The sequence below is a fragment of the Danio rerio genome, chromosome 4 (genome assembly GCF_049306965.1).
Source record: "Danio rerio strain Tuebingen ecotype United States chromosome 4, GRCz12tu, whole genome shotgun sequence".
Lineage (NCBI taxonomy): Eukaryota > Metazoa > Chordata > Actinopteri > Cypriniformes > Danionidae > Danio > Danio rerio.
In genome coordinates, this window is record NC_133179.1 from 14,025,381 (window position 1) to 14,050,465 (window position 25,085).

Consider the following 25,085-nt stretch of genomic DNA (forward strand, 5'->3'; position numbering starts at 1 on the left):
AAAAGTTTTCTTAAAAAAGTTAATTAATGGCATAAATACCAATCATTTAGAAAAATATTCATAACAAATGAAAACATTGCCAAGTTTTGTAATATAGCATAATACATATGAAACTTGATGGTTAAGCACAAAAGCAAGCTGAACAATAGATGCAATATTACAATCTTGCAATAATCTGTGTAGGGTGACAGCGATAGAACCACATTTCTGTGTTTGTTGCATATATATGCCAATATTCCAAAGTCATTTACTGCATCCATGTGCCTCTGTGAACATGTTTCCAAGAGGAAAAAAGCTAAGTCTGGAATCACCACACATTCCCAGAGTCCCATTCTAATGCCTGGATGCTCCAGCAGTTCTAAAGCAAAGAAGCTAAATATAGCCCAACCCTTGCATCCTCCCCCTGAGCTGATGGCGTATGTGCAACAAGATATTGTGCATGGCACAAAGCAAGGGACTGCCATTTTATGAATCCTTTATCAAAGCAGTAGTCTTTTTTGGCTCAGACAGCCCACCCACAAACTGTTTGGTAACCATGGTCTTGAGAGTGATAATGTGATGCATATTGCTCACAAAACAAGGAATTACTCTATCAGTCTGAAGAGGTCTAATGTGATTGGTCGGCTTGACACAACTTCCGGGAGTAAAAGGGCACAACAGCACAGCTGGTATAAAGAAAGTCATGTTTACAAGGTACTGGACTGATACAAGGAATGCTTTTAAGGATGAAATAATCACTGGATTTGCCAAATGTTTGCCAGGTTAGTGGTATCAGATATTGCATTTTATTTTATATGTATTTAGTTGTTTATTTGTGATGTATGGATTTATTTATTGCTTGTTTGTGGTACCTGGTGGCAGGTTAATTAAATATGAGTGAGTAGAACTGTATATTATACTTTATTTAGAGTTTGTACTAATTTGTTCTTAATTTCCGTTCTATGCTAAATCATGCATAACAAAATCTCTCAGCTTTATATTCACTTTTCTAATTGATAACTCAGCACACTTAATGCACGTTCCCAATATGCCCTTAGATCTATATTTATTGGACTTTTAATAGGTAGAATAAGACAGAGGATAGCATTAATATATATTTAAAGTAAATGTTTTTTTAATATTTACTCATTTAAACTGTTTTGTAGACCATTTTAATGCCTCAACAAGCGCTTTCTTCCAGCCCTTTGATATCCTCTTCTTAGAAAATGCAAGCAATTGATGTGAGAGTTAGCACGAGCCCTGAGTTAACTTCAGCCTCTCCATTTAAAATGAGCCAATGCTGTTATCAGAGTTCCAGTTTCATGGTGCTCACTGATGTTTCCCAGTAACCACAGTGACAAATGCCATGACAGCCATCCCAGCATACCCTGCTCCTCTCTGACCACAGCCTGACATGTGACACTACTCTAGCTTGTTTCCTGGGGGGATGGACACCAGAGATGATTGTGAATTGCTTGTTTTTTCGCTATATATTTTTTATTAACGTTTATTCTCACAGTGAGCTTTGTTTTCTTGTTTATTTTAGAGTTTAAAGATGGTAAAGATATTTTTCAGTTTGTTTTATTCAGATTTTTTTGGCCGATTGTAATGAAACTGGGATAATGTTATAATTTTAATGCTTTAATGCCAAGCACAAACTGGCAATGTCTCAGGACATTCAAGTTAAATGGATACAGTCATTGTTAAGAACCTCAAATCACACCTTCTGGTAGAAACCACTGCCCAAACTTAAATAGGATGATCTGAGCTGTGGTTCAAGTCCACCATCTCCAAGACCACAGCAGTTACTCGGAGGAGTAGTGAGCAATCATTGGTATTGCTTTTTAGTAATAAAGACTGTTGTAAAGAAGAGATAGCGATAAAGATTTAATCACAAATAACCTAATCACAATTGAATGCACTTTGTATGCTTGTATTTATTTATATTTTATCTGTAGTTATGCATAAACAAATTCACCAGCAGCGGATGAAATTTAAAGAAGACATTTGTCTATTATGTTTGTTGTTTTTTACTCAAATATGACAATAAAGTAAAATAACTGTATTAAAATCAAATAAGACACGAGAATCTAATTAATATGTATATATGGCTTCTGTTTGGGAACTAAATGTACAGTACATACAGTAATGTTACAATGCACTCACTCCACCCTCTAGTGGACAGTGATTTCCTCCAACATGCTGCAAGAAATAATCATTCAATATACTGTCACTGTACTGCATTGTAAGCAGAAAAGACTGAAATGATGGGAAGCGTGTCAAAAAAGACGTTTATGTAGACCGGTGCAATTAAAGTTCGAAAGAAAGAAAGAAAGAAAGAAAGAAAGAAAGAAAGAAAGAAAGAAAGAAAGAAAGAAAGAAAGAAAGAAAGAAAGAAAGAAATGTTTCCCTACTACAAGTACAAATGGGTCAGTTGGTCACCAAGATCCAGAAGAAAGTACATATGATGCATCATAATTTACTATTATTTAAAGTAATTGCTGGGTGTTACCTTTAATAAAGCTCTGACACACAATCATAATCATTAATCATCATAGTCTTCTAAATCATCAAATTACTTTTCACATGAAATCTAGACACTGTACTTTATTTTTCTCTTACTTCAAACTCACACCTACACAAATATTACTAGTAAGATGAAAATTTTGTATATTGGGCCTGAAAGCATAAAAATGCTTTGTCATGAATTAAAGTTTGCATAAACAAACTGTGGCATCAGATGTGACTGCACACTGTTTGGGTCAGATGTGGTTGGAGTTTGGAAGTCCTCTATGAGTATGGCAAGCCATTTTAACATGCATTCCTCTATTTTTTTATTTTAACACAAGTCTTATATTGTATAACATTTTTAAACCGTTAAAAGGAAATACATATAAACTTTTAAAAATTTTAGCAATTGTAACTAAAAATAAGCACTGATAACAAGTACTTATTTCTTAAAGAATAAAAATATAATAAAAATATGAGCACTCGTCTTTAAAATATGCTCATCTCTATTGCTTTAATGGAGTACAAATCTTTGATTAATGTGAATAAAGCCTGCCGCATGGGGAGGGGAAAGAAAAGAAGGTGGAGGCGAACGAGCGTGAAAGATAAGTCCAGACAACACCCTAAACCGCTTTAAAGTATATGTCTAGTTACTGTATGCGTGTGAGAGAATGCTACGCGCTGGGCAGAATTTCCTAGGCCCAAATGAGCGGAGCGTAGCAGAGCCATGCGTGCGCCTTTGTTTGTTTTGCACGTTTCCAAGCGATGATAACGCGAATTCGGGTAGCGTTTGAGGAAGCAGCCCCTAGAGTTTGCTCGTTCAGGTCTGGATGTAGCTGATTGGAGTAACAGCAGTCAGAGTGGGTGATCACAGGGAGGAGGGGAGAGACTCTGAAGTGGCTTTTCTCCGTGTGTGTGGCTCTCCAGCGGCCATGTTAACTAAGAAACCCTGCGCTGCGGCTGCTGCCTACCCGACTGGTAAGGAACCCAATGCCCGGATCTAAGAGAGCGACGTCGGGCGCATTTATTCTCCGGATTGGATTGTGGAGATGGATTTTTTATCCGATTTAAATGCTCCATAACGCGTGTAAGGCTCGTGGCTTTTCGTTTTATTTCTCGTGTTGGCTATAACGTTAGGGTCGAGTAGGCTACAGTAGCCATAAGCCCCGGAAACACCATTGGAAAAGAGGCCGCTTTTGTATTAAATGAATTAATATAAATAAAAACCACGCGCTTTGTAAAGGCCTAAATTTTTATTTTGTTTATTGGTCTTTTATAGCTAGGGTGTGAAATGTTTTGCAGTGCAGTGTTCGTTTTTGTTTTATTAATGGATTAAATAACCTATCCTTGTTTTCTTTACATTTCCTATATTATCAATACGCCTATTTCTGTATCGATTCGTAACGTTACGGGGCTACAGATTTCTATTTATTGACCAAACAAGCCGTTTGTCACATCTTTTGCCTTTTTAGAATACTGACACGTTAAAGCAAATGTGTAAGCAATTTTCCCATTGCGTGTTTTTATTATCCACAGGCAAAGGGGGTGATATTTGCCAGCAGTCTTCCCCCGGACTGGGCATCGGGGGTCCCCGTGCTGGAGCAGGCACTGAAACCACATCACCCGTCACATTACCACCACTCAGGAACAGCAACTCTCTCACGGTAAAATTATGCTTCTTGCATTTTCAACGATGCATGCTCCTTTCTTTGTTGTCATAAAGTGTTTTGCTGCAATATAAGGCTGAATTTCGATTTGGTCATACATTGAGTTTCGCTAATTGTTTTTCGACTGCAAAGACCATTTAACAGTCCTTGATGTAAAATCAAGGCTGCAGTTAATTTAATGATAACCCTAATAATAATATGTCTGATGCATGCTATTGTAATGATTTTTTTCTTCATTGCGTAAATAAGTTGTTTCTATATTGCCACATGTATTGAATGCAAAGCAGATTAGTAAAGTATTTTCTGAAAATATTTACTTTGCTTGTAGTTTACAGTGTGCATTGTTCTACCCTTTTAGATTAGTGTTAGAGATGCAGTGAATGTACTTGAAAGAAGCTATTTTAAATTCAGTGCAGCTTTATTACTAACAGTGCACTAAAATTTAAAGTGAGTTAAGATACAGGTCATAGTTCAAATATTTACTTTGACAGCCCAAAAATATTATTCCTGAGTTTCAAAACTGCAGTGGACGTAGCACCCCAGTTTTTGGGATGTTTAATGGTATTATATGACAAAGGTCTTTACTGAGACTAATATGGGGAAAACTACTGAATTGAGACAGCAGAAAGGTGTAGGAGAAAAACAACTTTACTTGAAAGGTATTCGTTTTGAAGAGACTTTAGCAACTTTGCAATACTTTTGTTGGAAATGTTGGAAACCATGCACCTAAAACAATTTTTGACATGGCATTTATTTTGAGAAGAATCTAGTAGATGTTCATTTAAATATGAAAAACATTTAGGTATCCCCGAGAGTAATGGTCAGTGACTCTCTCTCAGTCCCTGGCTGATGTATTGTGTAAAACTGTTGCCATTTGTGGGGGATGGGAAACGTTCAGGTCATCAGTGTGTGACGCCAAACATGTACAGCTGAAATCTGTTGTCTAGTGAATTTTCCTATGTAAATATATACATCCAAAATCTTGATCCACTGAACTTGCATAGAAAGGGGTTTTGCATGTTGTAGTGATGATAAATGTGGTGATAAATTCTAGTAAAATAATTAATACTTAGAAGTGCTTTACAATGCATGGCAATCAACAACTGTTCAGCAATTTGTTTATTTATAATGTTAAAAGAATTGTAGATCATGGACATGTATTTGACACATCGCTGAATTAAAGGCAGGAATTGGATCAATGCCATTTATGACTAAGAGGCTAGAGGTTCTTTTTTAAGCTGTTATTCTAATAGGGTAAATATAGATCCAGACACGTGTAGTAGGTGCATTTGTATGCATGCATACTATTACAAGACAGAATTTCTGCAATTAATAAAATTACATGTCAGATATAAATGTATGTTTTGTATTCTACAACTGCATACAACATATATGTTTAATGATATTATTTATGATATATATATATATATATATATATATATATATATATATATATATATATACACACACACACACACACACACACACACAAAGGCATGTTATATGTCATTACAACACACAGGGTATTTGCTGGTCTCAATTGAACTTTATGAAATGGAATATATATAAAAAATAGAGATTGTGTTTATAATTATGTAAGATCTTAAAGTGACATGGTATGACATGGATGTCATGGTAGTCTAGGTCTACAACAGCAGTACTTGTGTCTTTAATTGACTGCATGTTAAAATGTCTGGTCATTAAGGTCATTTTTACTGCTCCTGTATTAAAGCATATATCTTTCTTTGCAAAGTAGGTGAGCACTTGAATTATTACCAGGCTCACTGTAGCCCTCAGACTAAATGTGTCTTTTGTTTGGCTCAAGTTGTGTCCTCTACAGCTGTCAGCAAAGCTGTCCTTTCCACGACCTCCCACCTGTCCAGACCATGTTTGAATTAACTAGCAGATTGGCAAAGTACAACAAAAAATTTGACTTGAGTTTTATGCAGATTCACTTTAAGTTTTAGTCGAGGACATGTTTATAAACTTAACAGTCTGTCAGTCAGTGTGACCGTCTGCAGGAGCTGTACAAAAAATGTCTGAAATAATTTCCGTGTAAATAGTGCCTACTGTTAATGGCTGGTAAATTATTTACATTACACACCCCTACCTAATCCTACCTAAATCTGTGCTTTATAGAGGAACCTCATTTATAATGTGATTTGCTTACTGATTGAAAATGAGTTATTTGTTAAATTTTCCTTACATGTTTACTGTGCATGATATCAGAGCTTTGTCATTAAACAAGACATTAAACATTGTCACTACTCAAGTAATGCATGAGACCGTACCAGAGGAAGAGAAATGGCTGTATTTTGAGTGTTTTAAGAGCAGATTGTATCAGAGCCTTTAGATTGTGAGTTCAAGCTCAGAATTATTCCTTATCTTCAGTCATAGGTGTAGAGACATCAGCACTGGCCATCGTAGAGATTAAAAATAGGTTAAGATAAAATAGATTTGTAGAAAAATTACATTGCACTGATTTGCTATTTGCACTAGGGGATTATCACTCTCTCTGCATGTGAAACGGAAAGGCTGAGATTAGATGATAAATGCACAATTAAGCCATTTTGAGCATTATCATTCGAAATGCAAAAAAAAAAAAAAATATATATATATATATATACAATTATGCGTTAAAACAACCATGTTGAAATATCAGTCAAAGGCGTAAAAGTCTTGGCACAGAAAAAGAAGGTTGCAACAAACGTCTGATTGAAGCAACAGGATGTCCTTGTGAAAACAAGATGCAGAGGTAATCACATTATCAAGGAAGTAAGCATCTTGCTGGGCAGAAGATACAGGAAAGCAGGAAATTTGTGTCTAATGTCAAAAAATAAACAAAAATATTGTTTTGTGCACAAGATCAACATCAAGTAGCATTTGAATGAATTGCCACTCGCACCATGGATACCAACTCTTATATTAGTTCTGCAACATCTAAGTTGTGCAAACCAGCATGACCTATTATGTTCATTTGTACACCAGAATTTAACAAGGGATGTGACTTTCTATTAGATATAAATGCTTAATCTGTTTTTTTTTTTTTTATATAAATTCTTCAAGCCTTTCTTTTCCCTCTGCAGATTATGTGAATGTTATCTGTAGATTATCTCTGGTCTTTAGTTCAGGAAGCTTTATTTCTCTCGATCCACTAAGAATAGATAGGGATTAAGTTGTTCTCTGTTCAGGCATTGCTAAAAACCTATTGTCTAAATTGAATATATATTTCTATTAGCAGATAAGCGCAAAATAAATTACACCAGTCTTACATTAGCATTCCAACTTCAACAATTTTAAGGGTGTAGTTTGACTATGTTTTGAGTATTTTGCTTTCTCCAATAGACCTAAGTTTGTTCCACCACCATTGACAGGGTTAAAGTGATTTGGGATAATCATTACCTCCTAAGAGGTTCCAAGACTGTTTTGAGACCAATCTAATTTGCTGTTTTATCACCTGTTCCACAAGTTCATTTGGAAAAACAAACCTTAATTTATGTATTTTGTTTTGTTTTACTTTACAGGCTGGAGGCAATAAGTACACAATGAATGACCATCTGCATGTTGGGAATCACCAGCAGATCCACGTTCAACAACTGTTTGAGGAGAACAGCAACAAACGAACAGTGTTAACTTCGCAGCCCAATGGCTTGACACCTGTAGGTAGAGCAGGTCTAGCCATGCCGGAGAAGCAGCAAGAAATCAGCCAGTGTCGACAAGGCAGCTCAACTTCTATCAAATCAACTGAAAGCAAACCTAAGCCAGCACCTTTGACTCCTGAGCAGGCCATGAAACAGTACATGTCTAAGCTTTCAGTATTTGAACACCAAGAGATCCTCAGCTACACTGAGATCTATTTTATAGGTCCAAATGCAAAGAAAAGACAAGGTGTAGTTGGGGGGTCAAACAACGGAGGTTATGATGATGATCAGGGCTCCTACATTCATGTGCCTCATGACCATATAGCATATAGGTATGAGGTACTAAAAGTTATTGGTAAAGGCAGTTTTGGCCAAGTGGTAAAAGCCTATGACCACAAGAACCATCAGCATGTGGCTCTGAAAATGGTGCGTAACGAAAAGCGTTTCCATCGCCAAGCAGCTGAGGAAATTCGGATTCTGGAACACTTACGCAAGCAGGATAAGGACTCCACCATGAATGTCATTCACATGCTGGAGAACTTTACATTCCGCAACCATATTTGCATGACGTTTGAGTTGCTCAGCATGAACCTCTATGAGCTCATCAAGAAAAACAAGTTTCAGGGGTTTAGTTTGCCACTAGTGCGCAAGTTTGCACACTCTATATTGCAGTGTTTGGAATCCTTGCACAAGAACAGAATCATTCACTGCGATCTCAAGCCTGAGAATATCCTTCTGAAGCAGCAGGGTCGAAGTGGGATAAAAGTGATTGACTTTGGCTCCAGCTGCTATGAGCATCAACGGGTCTACACTTACATCCAATCACGCTTTTACAGGGCCCCAGAGGTCATTCTGGGTGCTAGATATGGGATGCCAATTGATATGTGGAGCTTAGGTTGTATCTTAGCGGAATTACTTACAGGGTACCCTCTGTTGCCTGGAGAAGATGAAGGGGACCAACTAGCATGTGTCATAGAGATGCTAGGTATGCCCTCTGAGAAGTTACTGGAATCATCCAAGAGAGCCAAAAATTTCATCAGTTCAAAGGGACATCCCCGTTACTGCACAGTCACAACCTTACCTGATGCCTCTGTGGTCCTGAATGGGGGAAGGTCACGTAGGGGCAAACTCAGAGGTCCACCAGGCAGCAGGGACTGGGTGACAGCACTAAAGGGCTGTGATGACCCTCTCTTCTTGGACTTCCTCAAACAGTGTCTAGAGTGGGACCCGTCCCAGCGTATGACCCCTAGTCAGGCCCTTCGCCACCCGTGGCTCAGAAGACGCTTGCCAAAACCTCCCACGGAGAAAACAACTGTAAAGCGGATCACTGAGGGTACTGGTGCTATAACTTCAATCTCCAAATTACCTCCCCCTTCTGGCTCAGCCACAAAATTAAGGACTAACCTGGCACAAATGACTGATGCCAATGGGAATATACAACAAAGGACAGTGTTGCCAAAATTAGTCAGCTGAATACTAATTTAATTTCTTTCTAATAATTGTATTTGAAATGCAAAGCTGAACATTCAAAAGCATGACTTTTTTTAGGAATAGAAGTTCTTGATGCATATCCACCAGTTACGAATTGCTTCGTAGCACCTTTAGTTGGATTTTTTTTGTAGGAAAGCTCATACGGCCAAGAAAGGGGGAACAACACTTAAGTTTTTATCTCAGGTCTGTGTCAAATGCTGCTTTGACATAGGATTCATACAATCTGGTCTATAACAAAGAGTCCAATTGTTTCGATACAGACATTTCAAAATTAAATGGCCTTGCCACAATGCCATAATTGTAGGTTACAATATTTTGTGTTCTTCAAAAATTTTAATCACCACCCTCAGATCCTGTAAGATAAAATGGTGCATTTATGGATGAGGATTAAAAATGTATTTTACTGAAAGCAGTGCAACCTAAGGTCTGTTGCATTTGCCATTCTCATTGTCGATATCAAGACTAGAGAAATTCATAATGCACTCTAGGAGACTATGATAAGAGAAACAGGTCATAATGGAGAGTGGATGTTGCCGACTGTTATGAGGTAGAGAAACAATGTTTACATGATAGACTTGGCATGTGCCTATAAATCTCTTGACATTCCTTCAAGAAATTAAATGAGGAAAAGAGAGAACGTATCGTAAGTGGTCTACATAAAATAGACTGATTGCAAGTTTACAGGAATCTGTGGTTTGAGACTATACTGCTCTTAGCAGTACTCGGCAGGTGTATGTTCATGTAATTTATAAGCTATTCGCTGGAAGAGTGCTTTGAACATGTACTGTCCTGGAAGGAAAAACTTTGGTGCTTTACCTATTTTATGTTTTTTATAGCTTAACCTAACACACAGATGGAACAAAACAGTGTTGTGTAATCACAATAAGTGAAGACTGGTTATTTTGTACTTTTAAGGACTAGAATGACTATTGTCTCGTCTTTTAAAATGAATGTTTTTTTTGTTTGTTTTTTGCAGCGCTTGTGTCTAAGAGTAAGGATATTGAATTTGCTTGAATGCAAGCTTAGATTAACAAGACAATGGCATAGCACTGTACTATTAGAACTGAATCTATAACCACAGAAAATACAAATGACAACATTTCATATTTTAATATTTTGTAATTATTGGGTGGACTTGCTAATATCAGGCCAGAGTTAAAACTCTTAAAGGTTGTTCCCTTTTTAAATGATAATGTTACAAATAAGTTATTAATAACACCTTCCCCAAATCCAGAACAGTTGGATTTGAACACAAAGATTGGCCATGTACGTAGCATTTGTGGTATGGAAAGAATAATTTGACTGACAGGGGTGTAAAAGCTAAATAGGATTAACTTATTTATTTAATTTTGTTGTGTCAATGAAGAGCTAATATAGATGAAACTAGTGGCCTGAATGAGGCTTGTATATCAGTGGAGTGATTTACAATGTAATGCACAAAAATATATCTGCCACTACTTTGACATCCTACTTGAGCAGGAGGGAGTCCTGCTTGCTTTTAACCAGTCATGGATTGTGGGGAGTGGAAGGAGGTCATTCTGTGAGCTGTCAGGGAGACCAGCAAAGCTGTAATGCTCATGTTGATCCCTCACTACTTCCCCCACTGGAGACGGGCAGTGCCCACCAGGCCTACTGCACACTGCACAGGGGCTCAGGCCCCTTTGGACACCCATAGTGCTTTACAGATGCAGAAGTTACCTGCCAACATCAGCAGGCATTTCACAATGTACTTCACACTTTCTTATTGTTCAGTGAATTGACAGCGGTGTGAATTAATTGTGCCCATAGGTTTAATACAATGTGCCTTTGGTTATCAATGCCATTCATTTTATTTCAAACAACAATTCTCCCTTCCGTTTATAAAAAAAAGCCTCATGGTGATTCTCTTGCACATGTTTGAGCATCGCCCAAAGATACATCCCAAACCTCATTAAATGAGACTTGGGAACAAGTGGTTGCACAGAGGTTGTACATGCAGTACATGTTTTTATATTATGATTTAAGATGAATAACTTTAGGGTCCCTTTCTAACAGGGATGTCTTGGAAAAAGACTACAATCACTAAAGTAACCTGTGTCTTCACCACTGCATTCATGTTGTCTTAACAACAAAAGTATTCAATGAGAGCTGGTTAATTTTATTACGATAGAAATAAGAACACATTTTAATAATTTACCTCAGACTGTTGTGATATTCTTGTACTTTACAAACCCAGGGCATTTGGTACAAACCAAAGTGCATTCCTTTTTTGTGTTAGTGGCTATGTGGGAAAAGAAGCCAGATTTTTCTCTTTTTACCTGATTAAGAGGCCATCAAGCCACTCAATAGCACATGTTGAAAATGATAATCTTTTGTGGAGTGTTAACGAAAGGGGAAGGAGACTTGAGCTCTATCACTTCTATCACATTTCTGACAGATGTAGCATACCTCCAAACCTGTGTTACTTGACATGGTTGGATGTATCTTTCAAGCAGCAAAAACTGCAACCCCAAGATATCTACAGTGAGCCAGTTGTTATCCCAGTGTGCAATACAGTGGTAGCATTGTGGAAAATCAAATTACATGGCTGAAAGTTACATTTTAAAAGGATGTGCTTTTTACAGTTTTTAAACGTATGCCCTAACTCTTGAATCTAGCTACCCACTGTCAACTAAACCATTTTTTTAATGATTCTTTAACAGAGGAACAAAGTTTGTTTGACTTTGTTTATATTCAGCCACAGAAACTTACTGTACATATGTGAATTTGTGGATGTGTACATATGTATGATGTTTTAATTTTGTGAAATGCTGCTGACAACACTACATATATTGCTGTAGTGGGGGTTTAATGGCGGCCAGTTAAATAATACTGTATGTATTGTACAGCTGATGAAAGAGTTTTTTTCTAGTGATCATTTGTTAAATTTTATTGTTGTGGCTGGAATATATTATTAATAAAAGTTTTAATGTTCATCTTTACGAAATGTAGTTGTGGTGACATCACTGAAAATATAAATACTTTTGTCTATGAATAAACATTTCTAAAGTCGGATGTAGTATAGTGGAGGATGCTTAAAGTAACACTTACAAGACAATTAGTCAGGTGGTCAAATCAAGCCAGGTGTAGCTTTGATCTGCTTTGCTATGGAAGATACCATAATTTTGTTTGCTGTCTGAATCTTCCAAATGAAAGCTTCAAGTGGATTTCTAAGGATCTGACCATTCAGTAATGTACCTAGCAAGGTACCCATATTACAAATTTAGTTAATTTTGCAGTGTTACTATTCCCCAGATTAACAGCTGTCACAGCCAAAATCTAATTGAAAGTTAATGCTGTTTATGCAATTATTATAAATACTTGTGTATTTATAAATATTATGACTTGGGGGTGGGTGGGGTAGGGGTGACTCAGGATGCCGAAAAGCAGTGTATATATGTCGGCGACAACAACCTTGTGACCATGTGCACTTAAAATGTTTAAACAAGCTTTTTGCTTTTGCAGTGTACAAAAACTCTGATTACATTTATGAACATTACTTTAAATTATTAGGCGTCTTTTTTGAATCAGATATTTATCTTAAAAAGAGTTAACAGAAAACAGATTTGTAAGAATAATCAGAATAAGAATAATTAGCAGTTTTTACTTAGCCAAATATAAAAAAATATGACAAAATTTATATTAAAAGGATAAACAGTATATGCTAATTTGGTAAGTAATCATGGTTAATATTTTGTGTGATTATTTTGAAAGTAAAATATGAACATTTGACAGTCATAAAATGGTAATAAAATCATGGATAACACAAACACTGTAAACATTCAAATACTGTGTAGAGATGTGCATGCATACTTATTATATTCACACTATATAGTACTTGTTTTTAACAGGTAGAAAGAAATATTATAATTAGGTTCTTTGTCTTTTGGTAAATAAATACCAATATCCAATCACTCCATAGTGGCAGCTTTCTTAAGCAAAGAAATCTTTCATTTCTCTCACTGACTTTAATAAAGGTGTTTCTCTGGAGAAAGTCTTGGCTTCAGCAGAAATGTTTTTTTCTGTAGTGCTAATTAATTCAGTGTTGACGGGAATGGAAAGTGCTAGGAAGCAGTTGTGTGCTCCGTCTTGTTAGATTTTAGCAGAAAGTTATGTTGCTTTTTTGCCAATCATGGTTTATAAAAAGACTTTTATTTATAAAAAAAGTAGGTTTATTTAAAGTAGGTATTTTTATAGGTTTATAAAAGTTTTTTATCTATGAAATGAAAGGGGTTTTGGCTCAACATCAAAGCTATTCATCTACAGCTTTGAGTGTCATACCATTCATCTAATAGCTTGTTGGGCTAATTTCAGAATTTGTATTCGCAAATATCTAGGTTAGATAACTTAGAGTACAAAAAATGCAACAAAATTATTTATTTTTTTTGCTATAAAGCTATCTAGAACAGAAATTTATTCAATGTTTTCCAGGAATGGGTAATAACTGGCAACATTTGGTAAAATGATCAAAGTTAAATAAGTAAAACTACAACATAACTAGGCAAAAGTAAATTTTCTGGTTCATTTAGACAAGTAAAATTACTCATAAAATGGCAAACTCAGAGACAGATTTTCTCAATGCAGTTTCCTGTTGTTTTGCTTCATTGGCCTTTCTTCATTTTTTGCTGGGCAAGCGAGTGTGGGAAGAATGCCCATGTGATAGACCTCTGTAAACAAACTGGACTGGTGATGTCATACTACTGGAATGCAGAGGATGCATTTTACAAACTGAGTGTGCCGTGATTGGAGTATTCCCCAGAGATAAAGAAAATCAACTACTATTGTTGCCTCCTCCAACTCATCATGTTTTGTTTCTTTTATATAAAGTAAATAATTTAATGATATACTTTATAGAATGCTATTAGTAGTTTTTGAGACTAATTTACTGAAATATAATTTCCTGAGAATGATAAAAGTTATAGTTTATAACCCTCAAAACATAACACTATTTTAAAAATTTTTATGTCTGAAGTCTAAAATTTCAATCCTTTTTTTGGTCTGGTTTTCAAAATAATAGATGTTGCTTGGTCCAGTTTATTGCACAGCCATCATACACACAGCCATGTTTATATTTAAATGACTATTTTTGCAGTATTTTGAAATGTACGTATTTATTTTTGAAATCCAAAAATTGCTTTATTTTTAAATATCTGATTTGAATATATTGGTATATATAAGAGTAATATATCTGGTATTGCACGAACAGTTGATTTAGTGCAGTTTTCAAGGTTGTGACTGGTTCTAATTATGTGCACAATAGAGACCTTTGACACCAGCATCTTAGGTAATATGAGAACAATGCCATAGTAAACTCCAATACTGACAACAACTTTACTGAAGTTTATTGCTAAACTACTTTCAAGAGGAACATGTGCTTATGAATGGTCATGGCTGGTCCCGCATTGACTAATGCCTGATTCCCCAATCAGATGATTCCTAACTCGCTATAAATAACCAGTGTTTCTCACTTTAGTTATCTTCGTCTTGAAGAATTGCCCCTTACACCCCTACTCCTCAACCCTTCTTATTCTTATTATAGTGTGGACCAGTGGTTAGCACTGTTGCCTCACAGCAAGAACATAACTGGATCAAATCCGTAACAAGCCAGTTGCCGATTCGGTGCAGAGTTTACATGTTTTCTTTGTGCTGCCGTGGGTTTGCCCCGGGTTCTCCAGTTTCCTCCCACAGTCCAAAAACATGTGTAATAAGTGAATTGATCAATCTAAATAAGCACTAGTCAGGCTCTTAACCAGCTGTATATCTCTGGAGTTCTCGAGACCTATCTGAGCTCAAACTCCCCTCTTGCCCTGCAAACGGGAGGGAGCCCCAGCCTCGAGGATCTTATGAGCTCAGGGCTCTCTCCCGAGACAGCATGCCAAACTCGCCTTATAATCAATCATCAGCTAAGTTTGAAATCTTAAATTTTGCATTCTTTCTCCAAGCCACAACCATCCATGTCCTGAACCATTTAATTTACACCTGAAGGAATTATATCTGCTGTAACGTAAACTAAACTCAAAGTCTACTGACAGTACTACTTGCAAAATAAATATCGCTATATACTGGGGGCAGCCATGGTCTAATGGTCAGAGAGTTGGGTTTGTGATCCAAAGGTTGCAGGTTGTGATGCTGGCACCAACAGGTCCACCACCTCTCACTACTCTCAATACCATCACTGAGGTGACTTCCCTTGAGCAAGAAACCAATCCAGCACAGCACACATTTTTAACACAATTTTAATAATTATCATGCTTAGAGAAATTTCTTATGTTGCACTAGGGTAACGAGGTTCCAAAATACCAATATTGGTATGCAAAAGCAATTTATTACCATATGGCCTGCATTTTTTATTTTAATTAAGAATGCTCGTGTGTACCAGTTACGTGCACCTCTGTTTATAGTGCAAGATATACCTTGGACTTCCTGGACTTTACATTTGGTGGTCAAATGTGTGTGAACAATGTATATACTGTATATCAATGAAAATATTTGGAAATTACAGTGTTGCAGCTGCAATTTAAATAATTACTCTAGCGTTAACAAGATAATTAACTCCAGATAGTAATGGAGAAGCTGGCACAAAGGACTATATTCCTCACCATATTAGGAATGTGAAAGACTTAGAATAGGGGACCGTCATTATTCACAGGAACTGTTAAGTCAGTTGAGTTGAAGCCATGCTATTTTTAGCCATTAGAATCCCTGAGAGGCAAGCGAAGCAGCTTTGAATCAGGAGATCAGAGTGCCTACATGCAAGTGCCTACATTTTGACCTCTGATAGGGCCTGCCTTTGGTAGTTTTTCTTTAGTTCTAGAATGGAATGAAGGCAGTTGTAATAGTTTGAATTGTATTTGTATGTAAATATATTAAGAATTAAGTGAATAGTTAAAATAGTTTGACAAAGCAGGGCATTTCAGTTGTTTAAACATATTTCATGGCACCAAGGGAAGACCAAGGGAAGAATAGAAGATCATAAAATGAGGAGAGACACAGAGAGGGGAGAGAGGAAAGGCCTTCAAATGTGGTGGGAGGCCTGGGGTAGACTCTATCCACTCGTCCACCTTTCTAGGATCTGCGACGGCTTCTCCGGCTGGTGGTGTGCTGATGTTTCCTGCCCCACCCTATTCCTGATAGATGGTAGCAGACTCCAGCTCTGTGATAGACAGTAGTGATTCTCCCAGCCTTGTCCATGATGGTAAGCCCTTCGTCTCCTGCTCCTCTGCAGGTGAATGACAGCAGGCTTCGGCCCCTGGCAGACAGCACTGCTTTGCCAGCCCTTGGATGCCCTTCCATTCAATCGCGAACAAACAAGTTTCTCATCGCAAGCTTCTCAGCACCACGGCCTAGCCGGTGGCCTCGCTCATTCTCCCAGCAGCAAGGACATTTTGGACACTACATTCCTCCTCTTTAATCAGTTTTAAAAATGAAAATAACTAAACAAACAGGCTGCAGCACCTCACAGTGTCTACCGCCAAACTGAAAGCAAAACAAAATATCCAGGCTTGGACCTCTCTCATCTTCCATTGTTGTCTCTCCTCTTTTTAAAATTCAAAGCTCCTCTGTAAGACTCGAAACAGGTAGTGCACACAGGTGATGGTCATTCCTGTCTTATTTTTAATTTGATCTAAGTTAATATTAAACTTACTATGTATAACTTACTCTTACTTTGAAATCAGGAGATAAAGACGCCACCATCCTTCGGTTTACAATTCATCAGAATTTAAAATGGGACATATGTCAATCGCCTAAATCTTAACTGTCATTTTTCAGGAGTGAAAGAACAGCAATACACTTTATTAAGAATCATTTGGTTGATTTTGACTGCGGGCTAAAATGTCAATTACATTTTAGCTTCAAACAACAGCACTATGCATCTATGCCAGTCTTTCTTTAGTTTATTTATAATTTAGCCTATATTTCATCCATAATACAACTCAGTAGTAAAATAGGTTACTCTGGTGGTTTGTATTAAATAGATCCCTCACTCACTCGTAGCTAAACTAAACCTCTCCACCAGATGAAAAGGCATCTACTCTGAGTACATTATGCTGTGTATGCACGTGTGACTAAGCCAACAAGAAAATGAACGAATGAATGAATAAATAATGTCTATACAGCACATTTGCATTTACTGTAGGTGTGAACATGTTCTCCTCTGATGAAAGCTTTAATCTAGACAGCTGTTAGATTCCTAGCAAAGAAAATCCACAGCCATTTACTAGAACACTGTGATGCTCTCATCAATAAGTGTTTGCATATGTTTATTGAATTTTGAAGTGGATGCTGAAACTAGAGATCTCTAATGAACAAGTGAACTGTTTCAGCAATAGAGACAAGCCAGGCACAAGAGCCAGCAAACACATTAGTGATAGCCATAGTGCCATACATTTCCATGGGCAGGTTGTTTTTCAACCCAAGGATCTCAGCTAGTAAACTGCAAACATGTGGAGGCCCCTTTGTTAGAGTTGAACGGCAAAGGGCCTTCTTTTCATGCCAGCTCCACACTCTTGTTTTTTCATAATAGATAATGTAGTGACCGCAAAGCTGCCAACATAACTCAAACAATAGGTAGACCTAAATGGATAACTGGTCATTTTAGATGCAAGGTTGTGTGCATGTGTATTGTGGTGTGAAACAATGTTTGTCCCCTTACTATATTTTTTTATGTTTGTCACACTTTAACATTTCAGATCATCAAAAAATTTTAAATATTTGTCAAAGACAACAAAAGTTTAATACATCATGCAGTTTTGAGATGAAGGTTTTTATTGTTAAGTGGAAACAAAATCCAAAACTACATAGCCTTGTGTGGAAAACGTGTTTGCCCCCTAGGACAATGATCCAAAGCACAAAAGCAAATCCACTTCTGAATGGATGAAGAAAAACAAAGACTTTGGAAAGGCCTGACCTGATTCCAATTGAGATGCTGTGGCATGACCTTAACAATCACCTGCATGCACAAAAACCCTCCAATGTGGAAGAATTACAACAATTCTACAAAGATGAGTGAGACGAAATTCCTCCACAACACTATAACAGACTTTTACGGAGACAATATTGTACTGTATCGCCAGTCTAGCAGCACTTAGTCTATCTATGGGCTCATGCTTTCTCACCCAGGTTCGTACCTCATGTGGTAGCACTCGCAGGTACTGCATTAGGATGACATTCATGCTCCACTCAGGTCGAACCCAGCATCAGTAGAGTTGGGTATAGGTCTCTGTACCTTTTTCTGTACTGAGGAAAAAGACTTTGCAAAGACATTCCTGGTTCAAGTAGATGCACCAGCCAGAGGAACTAGAGTGGTGCTGAAAATGCTTGATTGCAGTTGTTGTTGATGCTAAGGGTGGCCTTACTAGTTATTAGGTTTAGTGGACAAACTTTTTTTTCACATACATCAACTGCATGATGTGTTCACTTGTGTTACCTTTGACTAATACTTAAATTTGTTTGATGATCTGAAACATTTAAGTGTGACAAACACAACAAATTAAGAAAGAGGCAAAGTTTTTTTTACACCACTGGATATAAGTGTACATGGGGAAATTTGTGGTCATCTGTACTTGTTCTCACTTTGTCTTTCTATTTGACATCTTTTTTGGTCTGTCTCACTGTCTTTTTATCTTTCTGATTTGTCACGTTTGTCTCTTTTAATGTCACTTGGCCTTGTTTATTTCCTCTCTATATCAATCCCCAGTTGCACCTGCCTATTCCTCTCGCTCTGCCAGGCCAAACTCAGTTCCACAAGCTTCATTGGCTCATTTCCCTGTTTCTCTGAGCTGCTAATAGTGCACTTTACTAAACCTATTAGGCCTTTTCATGACAACCAAATTCCATGTCTACATTTAAAAATCTGTTAATTGTCATGTTGATGTCCTAGCAGAATCATCTCTGTGTTTAGAGAGAATCAGCATCACTTCCTTTCTCACATTGAGTGCAAGTTTAATAAGTCCATCATCTGTAAAGTTCCATTATGTACACTGCTGTAAATATTATTCTGATACTGTAATTTCATGACAGAAGTATTCTTAAGGCCAGCAACAAATTAAAAGTATCATCTCTAAGGTGTGCACGCTGTATTGATTAAGACTTGTTACAAAATATTTTTTCATGCCTTTAATTAAGCTCTAAGTGTTTTACAGTCTTTTATCAGTATAATTTTATGATAATATGCTGATATTTCTCACTGACACAATGCTCGCAAGCTCATGAAAGATGTATACTTCTATAGCCACACCCACAGAGCTTACCACCAGGAGGCCTAGGTGTCAGTGTTAATTAACAGCTTTTGAAATAGCCTCTAGTCCCTAGGCCTGACTTTTGGAGTCTATATAGGGGAATGAACTTTATGATATATTTGCACATGGCACGCACCATGGAGCGTCAGGTTCAAGTTTCTTCTTTCTATACTCCATGGATCCTATTTAGGCCATTGGCAGAGTATGAAATTTGAATTTCGTCACCCATAAATCTTGCTTTGGCCATAGCAGGGCCAGGTTATTCATGCAACTACTTTCTTCATCGTTGGTTGTCTTTGCCTAGGTCCCTCAGGGAGCAACAGTGGAGTGGAGAGAGCTGAGGCCTCATAACAGGCAGCTGTCAAACACAGATGAAAGCTTTTCCTGTCAAACCCTGAGCCTGCCAAGAAAAGTTCTGCTCCATGTGCGTGGATGACATAGTCATCCCAGACAGTCACAACCTGAGCCAATGCCATACCATGAATTCATCCAAACACAAAACAACCTATGTCTTCATCAAGCTATAGTTACAAAAACAGTCTACCTCCTCTATCTATGAAATTTTGTTTTATATGTCCTTATTTATAGAGAAGTACAGTATAGATGGGAAAGAGATGGCAGGTGGAATCAGGGTATGACCCATGTTGAATCCTAATGTATTTCCCCATGAACTTGTTCTGGTTTTAATTTCTGATTGGCAAAATTGTAAAGCAGACTATACCCAGATAGCAAGCAATTTTAGGTTGAGTTTGGCTACAATGTGGCACTTTTGGCTCAGTCCCAGCAATGGTGAGAAGATAATGGGCCACAGCTGTGCCAGCTCTTCAAACCCTGACCAACGTATTTTTATCTTTTCACCAGTCTCGGCTCAAAGCTGCGGTGACTTCGTCCTGAGTTCTTTTTGCTGTGACAGATCTGCTTTTGCTTGACTTTGGCCCAAGGTATTTTGTTGGGACACATCTGCTTTTGGTTTAGTTGTGTGTTTCTGACTCTGGCCTAGTCCGTACCATCACCATTGTCTGATTGACGGTGTAAAGATGACAAAAAAATGTTTGATGGTTGAATTGTGATTGTTGTCAACTGTATTAAGTATGCTCCCTCTCCCAATTACAAATGAGAATTCATTTAGTAAAAAGCTTTTCTAATAAGGTAAGAAATGGGTATGAAATATTTTTGAACTTAAAGTAGTTTAAGTAAATATTTAGTTGCAGTGATCTGACTGATCTGTCTGATGGTGCCTGCAACAGATCTGGCTCAAGGACCAAGTCAGATCTTAGCCAAAACATATGCTAGGTTATAGCGCAGAGGTGGGCCAGATAGATTTTGCTATCTGAGTAATGTTTTATCAGTGCTGTAAGATTTGTATTTGTATGTTTAATGTGGCATTCAGAGTAGCTTTAGACTACCTGCAATTTTGTGAGATGTGTTTCTGGAACTGCTAATAGGTCAGGACACTTAAGCCCCATGAGGATGCCCAGTTCTAGCATACCCGGAGAGGCACACATATTTTCATACATACAATATATGTCTTTCATTGCTGCTTGTCTTTTAGCGGGCATGGATATTATTGGCACCGTTTTACAACGTCGTTCTCTGGAGAAATGTGACTCCATTACACAATTAGAAGCAGGGCCGTAAATTGTGTGTTTGTGTCAAAGTGTATAAAGTGGAGATACAGTGACAGAATGAAGACTGTCATGCTAACGCAGAAAGGTCACATTGGTGCACAGTATCAATTTGTGAAAGGTCAGACGGCATGATTTGCAACAACAAATTTCATTATTTCAACATTAAAGAGCGATTGTATCAAAATCTTCGGTCCTATGTGATTAAAACATAAATATATATATATATATATATATATATATATATATATATATATATATATATATATATATATATATATATATATATATATAAAATCAAAACAAAATGAATACCCATGGCTCCTCATTGTATTATGGTATTGTAAATCAAAATATTTGGCCACATTTGTCTTTTGAATGCCATCAGCCTTTTTTGGAGGACATAAATGAGTTCATGATATTGTAAATAAGTAATACTCTAAAAATAACAGATTTGGAGCAACCAACTTCTCCTGCTATGGTTGAAGTCATGTTAAAATAAATCTGCATCTTACAAAATATGAAAAACTGAAAAATTAGGCTGCCAGTTAAATAGGGTTTGTCAGATAATTAAGAAATATACCACAAGGTGCCAGAACAACAGTTGGCCTGAAAATATGCCTGAAAATGTTCTCTAATTTGGTGACGCAGTGGCGCAGTAGGTAGTGCTATAGCCTCACAGAAAGAAGGTCGCTGGTTCGAGCCTCGGCTTGGTCAGTTGGCGTTTCTGTGTGGAGTTTGCATGTTCTCCCTGTATTCGTGTTGGTTTCCTCCGGGTGCTCTGGTTTCCCCCACAGTCTAAAGACATGTGGTACAGGTGAATTGGGTAGGCTAAATTGTCTGTAGCGTATGAGTGTGTATGGATGTTTCCCAGAGATGGGTTGCAGCTGGAAGGGCTTCCGCTGCGTGAAACATATGCTGGATAAGCGGTTCATTCTGCTGTGGCGACCCTAAATTAATAAAGGGATTAATCCGAAAAAAAATGAATGAATGAATGTTCCCTAATTTTAATGTTTTCATACTGTTCTTCACAATATATGTAACCAATGATATATGTTTAAATAACTGCCCTTGTAGTCATGCGTGTAGGACAATTAACCAAAGTTATTTAAAAGTTTTAAAAGTATTATTATTGTAAATGATTATATTCTTGCAATAGTTTTGTGAGGATGATAAACACGCACTTACATTGTATGAATTTCTGCGGATCTTCTTTAATAATATATAGAAGAACAAAACAATCACCTATACCTTGTATAACCAATTAATCTTTAATAAAACATTGACCATAACTATTGCTAGATGAAGGAGAAGTCCTAGGTCATGTCCTCCTTATCTGTGATTTTTAGCTGTGTCATTGCAGAATCAAAGTGAGGTAGTGCGTATTCAGCTAATCTGATTAGCTAACCTCTAAGCAGATACAGGATAACACTGTCCTGAAATCCCAGGAGACCTTGGAAATGATGCGTCATGGAAACATGCATAATTTGAAACATTACAAAAAAAAATTTGTTATTCTTTTAAATGTCATAAATAATTTTATGTGGTATAAATGTTATAATTTTATACATGTGCTAAAAAACTTTTAGCAGTTTATGAATTATTGTCGACAGAAAAAGTACAAGCTTCTAAAGAGTGTTGACCTACATTTACAGTAATTCAGCTTCTGGCCAGTGAGTGCAAGAGCAACAGAAACAAATGTCATTTTTTGTGCGTCTAGTTTTTGAAACTTATGTGGCAGGCCAGTCTGAGAGACTTGATTCTTTGATAATATATGCAGTGTGATTGTCATTTCTGTCTTTTATATCTAATTACCATACATGATACGCTTGATGAGTTTTTTAGACTGTCACTTTTTTCCGTGAAAGTCATTCTGTTTATGGCTGTACATTTTGCACGTGATCCAAGTAGCATCTGTCACAGATCACTTTACAGGCACTATCTACTAGGATAAATGCATTGGGGTGAGGAAAAGAAGGGATCACCTTACTGCGTAGTGAGGAAATTCTTGCTGGCTCAGCTTGCCAATTGAAGTTGGCACTTCATATTGTGCCAAAGACTGTATCATGTAAAGTTGTTTAAAAAAAATAAAATAAAATCAACTTTTAGTTTGACCAAGTGATCAATTTTATCCTGATACCCCTGTCCAACGAATAAATTGGCTTTATGGTGGCATTTTAAATGTCATATATGTATGCAGTATATAGAACCCAATTGTCAGAAATGGAATGCACCAGAGATGATATCTACTGGTCATTGATCAGTTTATGAGAATGCATATAGCATCTCTTTTCTTTGACACTATAAAATTCACAACTATTAAAAGGACAGCAGAGAAATGTTAAAGTCTATTTAACTGTAAGACAGTTACTGTACATCAGTTTCTTTATTAGTTTCTTATCCCTGAAAAGCAAAGTTTTAATTATCATATTTGGAATTTCATATTTACCACTTGTGATCATCTGCATCAAAATAAGTACATTTTACTACTGTGTTGGCCAAATGTCTATCTGCACTATTTTGGCCCTAATTCAAAATGGGCAAGAACCTTTATTTATTCATTCATTTTTCTTCAGCTTAGTCTCTATTATCAGAGATCGCCACAGCGGAATGAACTGACATCTATTCCAGCATATGTTTTACGCAGCAGATACCCTTCCAGCCCCAACCTAGTATTGGGAAACATTCACACAGTCTTAAACTATGACCAATTTAGCTTACCCAATTCACCTATCGCACATTTCTTTGGATTGTGGTGATAACTGGAGAAAACCCACACAAACGCAGGGAGGACATGCACACAGAAATGCCAACTGGCCCAGCTGGGACTCAAACCAGTGACCTTCTTGCTGTGAGGTGAAAGTGCTAACCACTGAGCCTCTACGCCTAGGCAAAAACCTCTGTTCTAAAATCTATAACAGATCCACGATATTGTTTTTGTTTTGTGACCTTTCTGAATCAGAGGGTCTAAACATGGGTGTCTATGAATGCTTGGATCTTGTGTTTGGCATATTTAATACTTGAATATTTCATTTACAAAAAATAAGCTCAAATTTCAGTGTCCACATTAATCATGCCTGGGTCATGCCAAACTATGTATTGCATACATCATTTTGTACGGTATGTTAAACATCAACTAGCCCCAGTCCTCTCAAATAAACGATGAACTATATTTGGATAAGCAGGCACCACGCTGACCTTGGGTGTCTCTTTGTTTGTCATGAGTGATGATGAGGGGTTGCCAAGAACATGTCAAGAGGTGCATGTCATGTCTATGCACAGGTATTATTATAAAACTTTAAGAACCAACACCGATGCAAGTACTGTTTTATTTTTACTGTCAATAAGCACACTAAAGGTAAAACCTGTCCAGATACTTTGGCTTGTTGGTCTACAGAGCAAAAAGGTAAGTCATCAGCTTCAATGCAGGTAAAAAGCAATTTAAGGTAATATCTGAAATGACCTGGCCCTACATAGGTCAGTCTTGAACACCAAGTCCTCTGATGTCAATTCTTGACATGGCATCAGGTTTCAACACAGGGATTACTAGAAAAAGATCTGTCCTCCCAGGATAGCACAGCAAGGTTAAATTTAGCCTGGCTTGATGCATAGTCAGAATAATGCCACGTCTGCTGGCCACTGACCGCCCCTTGCCCCCCTGATGCTCCCAATGAGGGGACTGTGGTTACACTAAGTGAGAGCTACAGCAAAGTGTTTAAAAAGCTCCCAGTCAGCTCATTGTGTTTTCAAACTCTTCCTTTTATCTTACACATAAAACATTGATCTTGTCTTATTATATTATAGAATCTAAACTGCTCATTAGCCTTCTTTGATTTGTCAAGAACGTTTTTCAGGATGCAAATACAGCCACTTTTAAACATATTATTTGTTGCCAAGTGCTTAAAATGGACATTTAGC

At 37.2% G+C, this 25,085-nt stretch overlaps 1 protein-coding gene and 1 long non-coding RNA gene across 6 annotated transcripts in view; one reads left to right on the forward strand and one right to left on the reverse strand.

Moving 5' to 3' along the window:
* Nucleotides 1-25,085, reverse strand: part of LOC141381600 (uncharacterized) — an 84,506-nt gene that overhangs the window by 43,702 nt on the left and 15,719 nt on the right. The window lies entirely within an intron of this gene.
* dyrk2 (dual-specificity tyrosine-(Y)-phosphorylation regulated kinase 2) lies at nucleotides 673-12,246 on the forward strand. 3 transcript variants are annotated; one of them, XM_005164640.6, is made up of 3 exons: nucleotides 673-761; nucleotides 4,024-4,151; nucleotides 7,679-12,246. In XM_005164640.6, the coding sequence occupies exons 1-3, from the start codon at nucleotides 683-685 to the stop codon at nucleotides 9,266-9,268; spliced, it is 1,797 nt and encodes a 598-aa protein (XP_005164697.1). In that variant the 5' UTR covers nucleotides 673-682; the 3' UTR covers nucleotides 9,269-12,246.